The following is an 11,926-nucleotide window of genomic DNA, read 5'->3' as shown; positions in this document are numbered from 1 at the left end:
ATGCCCAGTGAATCCTGCCTAAGCTGAAACCGGTGTCGATGCAAAGTTGGAGCGCTGTATATTCTGTATAGAAATTCCAGAAGCAGACGAGGCTTGCACTTTATCATTGGCCGCAGTTCACCGTTGGGTTCTGCTGTGGCTCTACAATTGGCTCCTTGGGACGACGTGTCGTATGCGTTGGGCATTGCTTGCAGCTTAGCCCGCCTGACTGCCCCTCCCCAAATATCTCCTCACTCTCTGACGTGGGCCTCTCAAAAGCCTCTTGTTTGGCCGCCGGCCTTGCAGTACACAATCTATCGACCCTGTATCATAAGCACCAGAACCAGGCTCGCTAACCACCTAGCCGGGCCGCCTTTTGCGGTCTCGTCTCGTCCTGCCCCTGCAGTCTGCAGAAAGAATTGGACGGGTAGCATGACATAGCATCATGCTGGGCTGGCTTGCTTCATCTCCAGAGCCCTACTGAGGGCTACCTACATGACATACTACACATTCAATTTGACCATGAAGCCCCCTTCGGGTATCGCCTGTGCTGTCCGCACGTTGGGCATTGAGATATGGAACATATAGATACGGGGGCGACTTTCATTGCTTCTGTCTACTCCCGCTAATGGATACCGACAACCGATCGACACAGCACTACTACCATCCCAAAGACAAAAAGCAGCACTTGTTTAATTCTCCGACATGAGTCTCTACAGCCACGGGCTATCTGCCGACCAACTCCGCCACTCAGACTCAGATTCTGATTCCCGCTACCACCCATGGGCTGGCTCATCTTCTTCCAGCTACTACAACGAGCCAACATCATCAGATCCTCGTTACCACGCCTTCGGTAACTACTACGCCGGCCAATCAAGCTCCAACTCAAACTACTCCTACAGCCTAGGAGGGTACTCTGAGTCTCAGCAATCTGATGACCATCCACACATGTGGCAGTCTCAGGAATACAATGGTGCACCACCATCTTCCTCTTCCGTTGCCACCTCAAGTCCGCCCAACTTGCAAGACGATGGTTACGGCAATGACCAGAATGCCTGCAAGTGTGGCAAGTGCGGCAAGTCTTTCAGACGCCCATCTGACCTCGCGTAAGCTCCCAACCCAGTTCCATCTCTGTCAGAAATATCCATCAATAACTAACCACCCTACAGAAAACACCAAAAGTACCATGACAAGCACTTCTCATGTCTCTACGAGCAATGTAGTGCTGCTTTCGCTACTCAGAAAGATTTGACCCGGCACATGCGCACACATCGCAAAGGCGAGGGCTTCCAATGCAAGGTGGACGGATGCCGCAAGGCCATGTCAGGCCATGTCTACTCACGAAAGGACAACTTTGACCGACATATGCGGACGGCACATCCAGAACACCCGCAAATCTGAGAGGCAAACAGAGACTCTCCACCATACGACAGAGGCACTTGAGGTGCCGAAAAAATACTTAGAAGCTAAAGAAGAGCTTGACGACAACAGGGGCAAGGCGTATTATCGTTTCAGATTAGGAGCATGTGTTTGAGTATGACGTCTAACGGACAATTTCATTTGTTATATTGTATGAGGAATATTAAGATAGAATCCTCCCACAAATGGCGTGCGGGAAATAGTTTTGGCATGGGTATTATGTAAATTACAAGATTTGGATTCTATTGTATAGACTGAACCTTGATGACTACTGTTCTTGATTTATTCACAAACTCTCATCGGGATAAATAAGCCAATATGAACTTAACTGCACAGCTGTCTGTTTATTTAGAATTGTGAAGTCTGTTAACATGTCAATTATAGATCTTCGAAATATATCACTTGATAATACAACGAGCGTCACCGGTAATGGCCCCTGGCTATGCATTAAGTTTGTTAAACACTCACAAGCTGAAGAGAGTTAATCTGTAAGTAAAATCAAACGTTGTCCCATTAAGATGATTAGCACGGCTCTTATTTCAAACGGTAGACGTTGCCGCTATCGTTTTGCTGGTGAGGTTAAACGAGTGCATCTCCAAATATCAAAGGAAGCTCCTGTTTCTAACCAATAATTATAACTATAAAGACAAACCAATGCAGTCTTTGACTCTCATTTCTTTTCAGAGTCTTTTGCAAACTTTAATGGTGCTCTAGTGCTTTAGTATTCCAGGATAGGTAGTTATGAAAGACAAAGAACTGATATAGAGTTTCGTAATTGGTGAAGCCTTGTGGCCTCGTATGAAAAGTTCATACTGTTTTTACTTCTATTGCTGGGTTTCTGGGGCAGTGCTGTTATAAGCATCTCCTTTTCCAACTTAGTGGCATGACTCGCCAACAGACGAAAGACCAAGTAGGTATAAGTCAACTCATGAAGAATAACTTACGAGACACCTTCCCCCTTAGTAGGTACGAGTAATAAGATGACAGTAGTATCCTGGAAATTACATGAGCTATATGATTTTGAGAAGTGAAAACACAATTGTTAGGTTGGCAGGGCTAGCAATTTGAATTTTGAATTCGAATTCCAGTACACATCCTCTAGTCACAACTTGACAACCAACATTCTGGATAGTCTCTACACCCCACAAATCAACTGTCCTGCAGATATGATTGTAATTTAGGCAGCGAAATTTCAAGATGATATAGCTACAGGACTTGTATTCCTGATCTGTGTATGGATCAGGACAAGAAAGGGCAGTAGTTCGTGTGATGCCAGAGTACCCTATACTTGAGAAGATATCCAACATATCTCGAGCTAGAACCTAGTACGATACATACAGTGCGCATCACCGTTGTTTCCTCGGTATCCAAAGTCTCAGAACTTGCGTGTGCTACAGTAGGGTTGTCAGATATGCCGGACTCTGCCATGTGACAATCGCTGACAGGAACGCAAACTACATGAATTACGCAAGATGGTCCGTGGTTCTGAAACAAATCTGCTTGTCTCTCCCTGTCAATTTGATAATCCAAAGCCACATACGAGTCAACTGAGCGACCGGTGAACCAGACCATCGCCCAAGTTGGCAATGTAGACATGCTCTTCCTATTTTTATGAGGCTCAATTAAGCCACGAAACAAAGCTTAGCTTACGATTAACCGATTTAGCTTTATTCGAGTCGATCGTAAAAACTAACGCATCAAGCTAAGACATGGGGTTCCTGCGACGTGAGATAAGATGATGGTTCTTCGCTTAGGACACTGCCTCTGGCTAATAGAGAAGCCTGCTTGGCTTTGAAGTGGCATGCATAAAAAACAATCATCGAGGTTGGCCCTGTCGCTGCGATCTACACACAGAACATGGGTCTGCAGCGGAGAGATGTAATACAAGCTACTGGCCAGGCGGGCCATGAAGTCGATGCCTGTTCTGGTCTAGGAGAAAAACATGGAATTAATTCGACTGCCTGGTGATGTGCATCTTCTGGCATCTGTCTGAAAGTGCAATTGACGTAGCAGGCCTCAAGGCTTTCGCTGTGCTGAATTGAGGTCTGACAAGGCAGATTGTATCCAACCAATGTAAGCTCTTATCTAAACGCAATCAAACACAACAAACTGGTTGTACAAGACCTAAAAGCTTCTTTTGTTTCCTTCCTTTCTAGAATGTGACACTCGCGTTCGCCGCGCCACTTGTGACACCTCCTAGCCTGGGGTACGGTCAATACTGTTACCCCAAGTCGTGTAACGGTCTATAGCAGTCGTGCTATAGGCTGTTGGCGTCTGCGTGATAAGCGCCCTTTGCGTTGGCAATTCCAAATCCTCCAGATGATGGGATCATGAGCGGAAGGTTCTGTATATGATCAATGCGCTTCTGCAGACTCTTGCGTAGTTTATGGGACTTCAGACGCGGCTTGCAGGTCAAGGTGCAGACCAATTGGGGTCAGCTGTATAGAAAAGCAGGTTGTTGAGGGTTGCAGTACTTTTTGCTTGCATGTCAGCGTTGTAACCCCCCAGCCAGGTCCCACAAGTTGTTGATAGCCTTCCAGAAGATTTCCAGAATTTCCAGAAGGTTTTCACCTTGTTGGGGTCCCTGGCTCATCTTAAGGTACAGGGCAGACAGACCCTCCATGAGCGAACCCCCCTGTACTCTCACAAGACCTATTCATTGAGGCTGGGGGGTTGGTTGCCCATTCTACGCATGTCAGCGTGCCTACCCATCGTTGTGTATTGTGTGTCCTCTAGGAACGATCCCTGAATGCACCATCTTCCTCTCCCTAGAAATAATAGCGGCCCATATCAACTCATCGATGTGACGTGAAACAACAACCTTGACCACGTAATGCGAGAATCTGACATCGTATCCATGTCAACTTGAACGATCTTGTCACCGGGGTTCCATTCCCTCACCTTGCCTTGTCTATCAGCGTCAACACTCGATCCGAGAACCAGTCAGGAAGAGGCGGTCTCGGTAACGCCGAATGTGTCCTTGGACCCCAAGCCCATATCTTCTCTCATGTCCCTTGGCACACACACAGCGCTGTACACGCAGGCTAGTTTATCCCTACGGATGTTACAGTGCAAATGTTAATCGCATCACAGCCGTTTCAAGCTGAGTTTGGTCCCTGTCAGCGCCCGTTAATCCTGACATGGGGATCTAGTAGCCAAAAGTTATGATTTGGCCTCATGTACGGACTTACTAACCTTCGTTCCCCTTTGTTTTGTCGCCCCGGGCTAGCCCGCACAAGTACGTCCGCGGGGATTGCATCCAGGAACAGGAGCGACTTGTTTAGCTCTGGGATCTGAATGTTTGATCGTCACAGTCTTGGCATGAGATGAAATGAGGTCTTGCGTCGTGCGTCGTGCGTGTCAAGCCACCGAAACTGGACCACATATCCCGGTCCATCGGTACACACTTGAACCCTTTGGTCAAGGTACGTTCAGCGCTAACCTGCTTGGGTTCTGTCATTGACGCTATCCGTATAAAGAACCGCTTTAGTAGAGCTTATTGTAGCAAGCGTTGATGTTTTTGTTCCTTGTTCCTTGTAACGGGACAAAGATAAACCATAATTTGATCTTGAGAAGTCCTATCACGAGACAGAAAACAGCCTCTGTCTTTTGCCCCGGTATCCACAAAGGGATGCATCATCGATTGTTTTCTTTTGGCGCCGCTGATGATGGTCACAATAGCTGTCTTATTCGACAGCTGCAGTTCCAGGGAAGCATTGTCCGATTCCTTCTTGTGCAACTTGAGACGCACAATGCTCCAACGGTTCGATGTAGCTTTAGTGCCAACATCAAAAGACAGAGGTCAACATCGGAAAGACAGATGCAAGCCGCTGCCTTTGACAACCTGGAACATGATGTATCATTAGTTTTGGTCCGTTTGGACCAAATTGTCAAAGCCCATCGACCATTGTGCGTGGGTGGCCTCAATTTACAGTGGAGTCTGCTGGATCATCCTGACAAGCTTTAGAGAAGAGGAAAAGCAGGCTCAAGCCTCTTTCTTTGTTAATTCATCCATGTCGAGGCCTTGGACACCCTCGGGTCACGACACTAATCTACAAAGATGCAGCGTGTACTCTGTAATTAGGTGGTTACCCAAATTGATCACGTACGTACCTGGCCAAAACCTTCAGCAAGACAAACAAACAAAGGTGCAGGTCTTAGACCTGCATGTTCCCCCTGGGGCTGATTAAATTGCTGCTCGGATCACTCCCCTGAGTCCGGAGCCTGTGGCTGGCCATGATTTTCAAGGTAAAGGATATGCGAGCGAGCGGTGAGCTACATAGTATCTTGTCGCTGCCGATCACCAGAGGCGATTACGGCCGTGGCTTGTCTGCGTAAGTGATGCCATCGCGCTAGAGACCTGGCCCTGTCATTCATGTCAGAAATATCCATGGTTTGATGGAGAACCGAGATAAGGGACTTCCTGCCTGGCCGCCCAGAAGTAGGTAGGCTGTTTCAGGAGGATATCACGGCACCCATTTTTGAACCTGTCGTAGGTTGGCTGCACCCCAGCATGTGCATGCCGATTGAGATGGCTCTCTGCAAACGGTGTGACGTCCACTTGAAGACTTCTAGAAAAACAGCGAGCTAGTGGTTGTTGCGCCCACCCCCGTCCCCTGTTAAAGAATAAATTACCGTACTGTACTCCGTACATAGAGGGGGACAAGACAGTGGACAGGGAAAAGAAGAAATTCCCTTCCGCCAGCGGGCAGTAAGTGTGTCATACATAGTAAGTTCAAGCAAAGCCCCGTAGGCACTGACTATAATTATTATTACCTAATGTACTATTCTTTGTTTTGTTTTATGATCGATCTACAACGGGGAAGCCCCTCTGGTCTGTTCCACCCTTCCTCCCCTGGCCCCCGGCTTTGATAAAGTGCAGCTTCCAGCTAGACTAGGATGGATCGCCTCGTTGTGCGTTAATGCTCTATTCTTGTCTAGGCGTAGAGTCCAAGGGAAGGGGGGGGCGTCTTGGATGGAGGCGTCGGCTAACTTGACAAGGAAAGATTTGGTCTGGTTTGGTGACGCTGAGCAATATACGACAAGGCCAGGATCCGTTAGATAGTTGAATAAAGTGGTCCTCTGTGTCAGCCTGCCTCGTGGCATGGAGTTGAGTTTCAGAGTTGCTTATTACACTTCCATTCGATTCGGAATCGGCCGAACAACTGGAGCTCGAGTTATTTGTTTTGCACACGCTCCCTCCCTCCCTTTCCAAGTGCCGCCTAACAAAGTCGTAATGTCGGTCTGCAGCCTGTATCCATCCAAGCAGACTCGGTATTTTATTCATCGACAACACACCAAATCGAGTAGTGGACCCCATTGACCCTGGTTTGGACTGAACCTTCCTTAGCTAGCCATTTCCCTACGCCTGTCAGTCAGAAAGCATTGACTCCAAATGTGGCCCTCTACTCTGTATGTACCGTGGAAACCGGTCACCAGCCACTTGATGGGCAGTGCGTCCGGTGGAAAACGTGGACATACATGGATTCGTTGTCTCCCTCCAAGCTTAAGATCTGCATCCATGGCCTGGTCTATGAACTCAATCTACCGGGCGGTGCTGGGATTCTCAGATGTGCAACGCGTTGTGACAAGATCTCTAGAAAGTCTCCAGATCCAGACCAGACACCCGAACCGCGATCTTCTCAAAAGATAACTGCATTTTCCAAGAGGGACCACCGGCATGACCACGATTGAAAAGTGTAGCCAAGACCTGCTACAAACGTTGATCGATTGCTGACGCATCAGTCGCTAAGACAGTCAGGTTGCGGGAGACAAATACGTAGCCCGCCAGGTTTGGAGCGCCCCGATTCTCGGCAGCCACCTCGTTATTAGCAAGAGCCTCACTAGATACCGGGATGTCTAACAGCCAGAGCCACTCTCGGTGCCCGGCTTAGAGGGAGGCCAACGTCGGGGGATCGATCCGTCTGCAAGCGGTTGTGTTTTCGGCCTAGACGCCGCGCTTCCGTTCATTCCATGATCCAAGCTCCTGGTCTCAAAACGAGCGTGTCGCACAAGAACAAAGGACAAAGGATAAGGAATACAGCCGAGTTCCGCGCAGATACCGGAACTATTCCACCGTGCCGTCGGGAGGCCGGGCGTCTCCCTTCGGCCCAAATTTCATTTTGCTTCGTGTTGTCCATGCCCTTCGTCTTGGGAGGTTTGAGCTCTTTCAAAAAGAGACACCCCGTTTAGTGCCCTCCCACACCCTATGAGCAGCCCCTTGAGCCAATCGAGTCAGGCTTAGGCGCGAAACTGCTCTGTCGTACTCGGCTCTTCACAAGATGATCTACCAATACCTTGTTTCGTTGAATCCTAAGTCCCGGTCCATGTGGTTGACAAATGTCAACTCAATAGTGCTGTTGGGAAACTGTTGGGGTTGCTGTCGATAAATTGATTGCTTGGACTGAGTTTTCAGGTTCCAAGTCGTGTCTGCCTACATTTCACTTTCATAGCGACATGTTTTATTTCAGCGTGACCGAAAACTACCCACCTTGGTAGGTAAGAGGGTCGAGCATAGGAAGACTGCAGATGATGGGTTTCCTTGAATATTTTTTGGATCCTCGATTCAATATGTACTTGATTGCCGACAAGCCTACGATGGTCTCCGTCCCGATTGCTTCAACGCTCCATCACTCGTCTGCTGTATTTGTACATGCAACAGGGGCCCCCGCCATCTTCAGCCCTGTCGATAATGACCCCGGGCCAGGTAGCTTAGTACCTAGCGACCTACCCCAGCTGCCCGCGTTACAGTAGGGCGAACCATGGAGTAGTGGGGTCGAGGCAACCCTAAGCCAACGACTTGCCTTACTAGGGTGTACGTAGTCAGCTAGTTTACCCATCATGCTGGGTTTGCGGCCCTCCGCCATGTCTCCCGCATCGCATTTGCATGGAAGCTCCCATGAGCGAGCACGGGGACTAACGCCGATCGACCTGTTACTCTTGACTTTTAGATCTTGAAGGAATATTCCCATAGTAGACGAATAGGCTCGTTGCAATTGGCAATGCTGTGAATTTCCATCTTGCTGTGGCCCTACACGCCTGTTCATCACAGACATGCTTACGAAGTAGCACAGAATAAGAGAGAAAAAAAAGAAAGGGGAGTAATCTGACAGTACCCTGCTGCTGCTCTATCGTCACCCGCTACCTACATCAGTCAATTCCCAAGATCAACCAACAGAGTTGACAAATCCATGGACACACGGATCAAAGTGGCTCACTCTTGTGTTGAACTACCTACTGTGTGCTGCTATCAAACTCTGCCGAACAGGCCCTCAATTCGCACAGTCATCTTTCTCATTCTTCTCTTGCACCAACAATTAAGCATATCACGGATAGATGTAATCTCGCGATGCGGCAAACGAAAAACACGGATGAACAGAGCAGTCCTACGGGGGCGCTGCAACGGAAGTGTGGGGTGCAGGACTTGACTTGTCTGGGCATGCTACAGTGCGCAAGCAGAAATGTCCAGACAGACTGTGGTGTCCACGGAGCATTGTCCCTCGCAGACCTTACTTGATATTTGACCTTGCCATTGAGATCCGGGCAGCCTATCCCCACCTCCAGGACCGGATTGGACCCGTCACGTCGCCCTGGTGCTGCTCGTCTGCAAGGACAGTATGGTACTGCAGTGATGAAAGCCCAAGCGTGAGGTCCGATGTAGGCTGGATTACCCCATGTCTTGCAATGCCCTGTAGACAATTTGTATATCCTGGCTGGGGGCAGTACGGATGCAGAGGGGATGGTGTGTCTTGTTGGCTCCTGGTCACAAAGGACAACTTCTCGCAGGGGCACATCTTCCAGCGTTGGGATGATGCATGTATTTTGGGATAATTGAGCAAGACGGGTGGAGGGACAGGGAAGGGGCCAGCCAGGTGCCTCTTCCCAATGTATGGATGTATTTTGCCCTCGAATTCACCTTCATGGGCTCCACTACACCCTCCCCGACGTTTAATTGCCAGGGTGCCCGCTGGCTTGACCTTGCCCGGTGGGTGAAAATAAACCAGAGAAAGGAATACCACAATTTGTTTGTGTTGGAGTCAGAATATAGGGGCTCAGATTCGCAGTTATTCTGTAATCCACCAGGTTACTTGCACACCCTCCATCTGCGACCCCTCCCCAAGACCCAGCCCGCGTTAGTGAAGAACAGTCGACTAAATTCCGTACATTGCCTCGACTTCTACCAGTACTGACTGAACTTATCTTATCTTAGTGCACCTTCCGTCACTTGGTCTTCCTCCACGATGCTGGACCAGTTCATCACAGGTATTAAGACAGAGATTCCCGCACTTTCTTTTTACTCTTGTCCATCATTCAACATACATACTCACTCCGACATCTCTTCTACACCAGCTTTCCCTCCGCCCAACCAACAAGCGACTTGGAGGAATCACTTCGCAAGCTGCTGTCGTCCGTCTTCGTTGCCAGTCTCCGCTACCACACTGCATCCCGCCTTTCTCTTCCGTCCTTTTCGTCCGATTCTCTCACTTCCTTGTTCGCACCGAACAAACTGCTTTTCGAGCTCCCATGCTGCACGGTTCCCATCCCATGCATCTTCAGCTCTTCTCCTTCTATCACACTATCACTATTACTCTCGGTCGTCCGATACAGCCGTCGTGATTGCCGCTTCGCTGGTGCTCGCTCATTGTCGTCACTGCCACAACCACCCAGCGTATTCGATATTCGTGCGCTCTATCCCTCGACTGTCGCTCCGCGCCCTCGGTAATCATGTCTTCCACCGCTACCCAACAGGATTCGGTCACGGGGTATGTTTCTAGTTCTTTAGGTATCGTTCAAGTCGGTCGTTCGTTGTTCGGCGATGTCGATGGCGAGTGATACATGTTGCTAACGGTTGTGATGCCAATAGAACCACGGACGGCCCTAACGCCCCAGAGCCTCCGTACATGTCGCTGGGCCGTGTCGACAACTATGCTTCCGACAACATCATTGCTAGCATGTCGACTCGAAACAAAAGTACCGGCAAATCCCACGATAAAGCCGTTGCAAGCCTGGAATTCGATATGGCTGGATACAAGAATACGGTCCGATACGTCAACCCTCCGTTCCCTCTCACTGGGACTGGGTCCAAGTTCGTCAAGTGATCGTCAACTTCAATCGTCAATCACTTCTTCCTTTCAAATTTGTCGATTGTGGCCAACGACGAACAACGAACGTCCGACCCGAACGAGTCCCTTCGTCCCTCACCCGGCGTATTTGATGCCCCATCTGCCCTGCTTCCCTCTCTGGAACCCGCATGTAGCATGTGCTATAGCATATGCTATGAAGCCCCCGTTGTTACCTATGTTCTGCTCACCGATCCATGGATACATACATGGAACCTGCATATTAATAGACAACGCCTGCAGTTGTCGTCGCCCTAAGGATGGGTGTGATTTCAAAGGGTTATTGGATAAAAAAAAAACATAAAAGGGTTTGAAATATACCCTGCCTTTACCTGCGTGTATATGACTACACGTTCCTGTTTTGGGCGACTCGTTCTGGTTTGGAAGGCTCGCGGTCTGTTGCCTTCCAACTCATGCCACTGCCTCGAACTTACCTTTGTTCGTTTCTCTCCTCACTTGCATATTATATGCGTCTCGAATCCTCTTTCGTTCTCTCGGTTTTCCTCTGTGCTGTTGAGCACCAGCAGCCCACTTATCAGGCATCGGGTGATGTTTTGTATAGCATTTGTGACGATTGGGACAAATCATGCTCAGCACATTTGTGATACGAAACGACCCCAAATGTTTGGACAGGCGACTGCTTTATCCCTTTGGTGGCTCGGTTCAAAACTCTCAACTCTCTGTTCATCCATGGCTCGATGGGACAGCACCGGCCCATCGTAGAACAAGAGAACACACATCTCGTATGTTTGCGGGCGGTACAGAGCAGGACCGTACAACGACTGAATTTCCGGGCTTCATGGCGAAGCTCTCAGGACTTCCAAAGTTGGATAGCCGTTCGATGCTAGTGTTGAGTACGAAGGAAGGGTGAAAGATGAGACACAAAGGAATCAACTGACTAATGCCGCGAGGGGTTGGGTACCTATTTATCTACCTACCTAATTCTGGCTGATTTGTGGGCTTACACCTAAGCCAATCGCATGAGACAGATCCTTGGGGTAGCACCCCCAAGCCCCCCAAACCACCCATGAACGCATCATCTTCACTTCAAGAATCGAGAGCCATTCAAATCTACTTTGAGGCTTCCTGAGGCCACCAGTCATTGCAGCAAACCTGAAACCTTCCGCAAATCACCGACAATTGGCAAGGAGACCCATTCTTCAACTTCACCCACACAGATGATCTATGCTGTTTCAAGTGTCCCATTCGAGTGCCGCTAGGAGAACGATATGAGGCACTAGCATAAGGTCCATGCTATAAATTATATTGGGCTGTTCACGAAGCAGGAACCTGTTGTATTTTTTGCTTTCTCTTTCTTTTATCCTTCTCCTTCTTTTTCTCCCTTTTTCTTCAATTTCTCTTCTTTCATCTTTCTTCTTTTTGGCTATTATAGATTTGCTCGGCCACAT

At 48.9% G+C, this 11,926-nt stretch overlaps 3 protein-coding genes across 3 annotated transcripts; 2 read left to right on the top strand and 1 right to left on the bottom strand.

The window, feature by feature from the left end:
• Positions 1-684: 684 nt before the first annotated feature.
• Positions 685-1,380, top strand: FGSG_00342 (uncharacterized protein; the record flags this gene model as incomplete). The annotated part of the gene is made up of 2 exons (XM_011317696.1): positions 685-1,085; positions 1,149-1,380. The coding sequence occupies 2 exons, from the start codon at positions 685-687 to the stop codon at positions 1,378-1,380; spliced, it is 633 nt and encodes a 210-aa protein (XP_011315998.1).
• Positions 1,381-5,029: 3,649 nt separating this feature from the next.
• FGSG_11752 (uncharacterized protein) lies at positions 5,030-6,345 on the top strand (the record flags this gene model as incomplete). The annotated part of the gene is made up of 5 exons (XM_011317695.1): positions 5,030-5,307; positions 5,333-5,503; positions 5,622-5,732; positions 6,055-6,127; positions 6,340-6,345. 5 exons carry the CDS (start codon positions 5,030-5,032, stop codon positions 6,343-6,345), a joined length of 639 nt encoding a protein of 212 aa, XP_011315997.1.
• A 1,682-nt stretch (positions 6,346-8,027) lies between these two features.
• On the bottom strand, positions 8,028-8,453 carry FGSG_11751 (uncharacterized protein; the record flags this gene model as incomplete). The annotated part of the gene is made up of 1 exon (XM_011317694.1): positions 8,028-8,453. The coding sequence occupies one exon, from the start codon at positions 8,451-8,453 to the stop codon at positions 8,028-8,030; it is 426 nt and encodes a 141-aa protein (XP_011315996.1).
• Between the last annotated feature and the right edge of the window lie 3,473 nt (positions 8,454-11,926).

Source organism: Fusarium graminearum, chromosome 1 (genome assembly GCF_000240135.3).
Source record: "Fusarium graminearum PH-1 chromosome 1, whole genome shotgun sequence".
Lineage (NCBI taxonomy): Eukaryota > Fungi > Ascomycota > Sordariomycetes > Hypocreales > Nectriaceae > Fusarium > Fusarium graminearum.
This window is presented reverse-complemented; position numbering and strand designations above follow the sequence as displayed.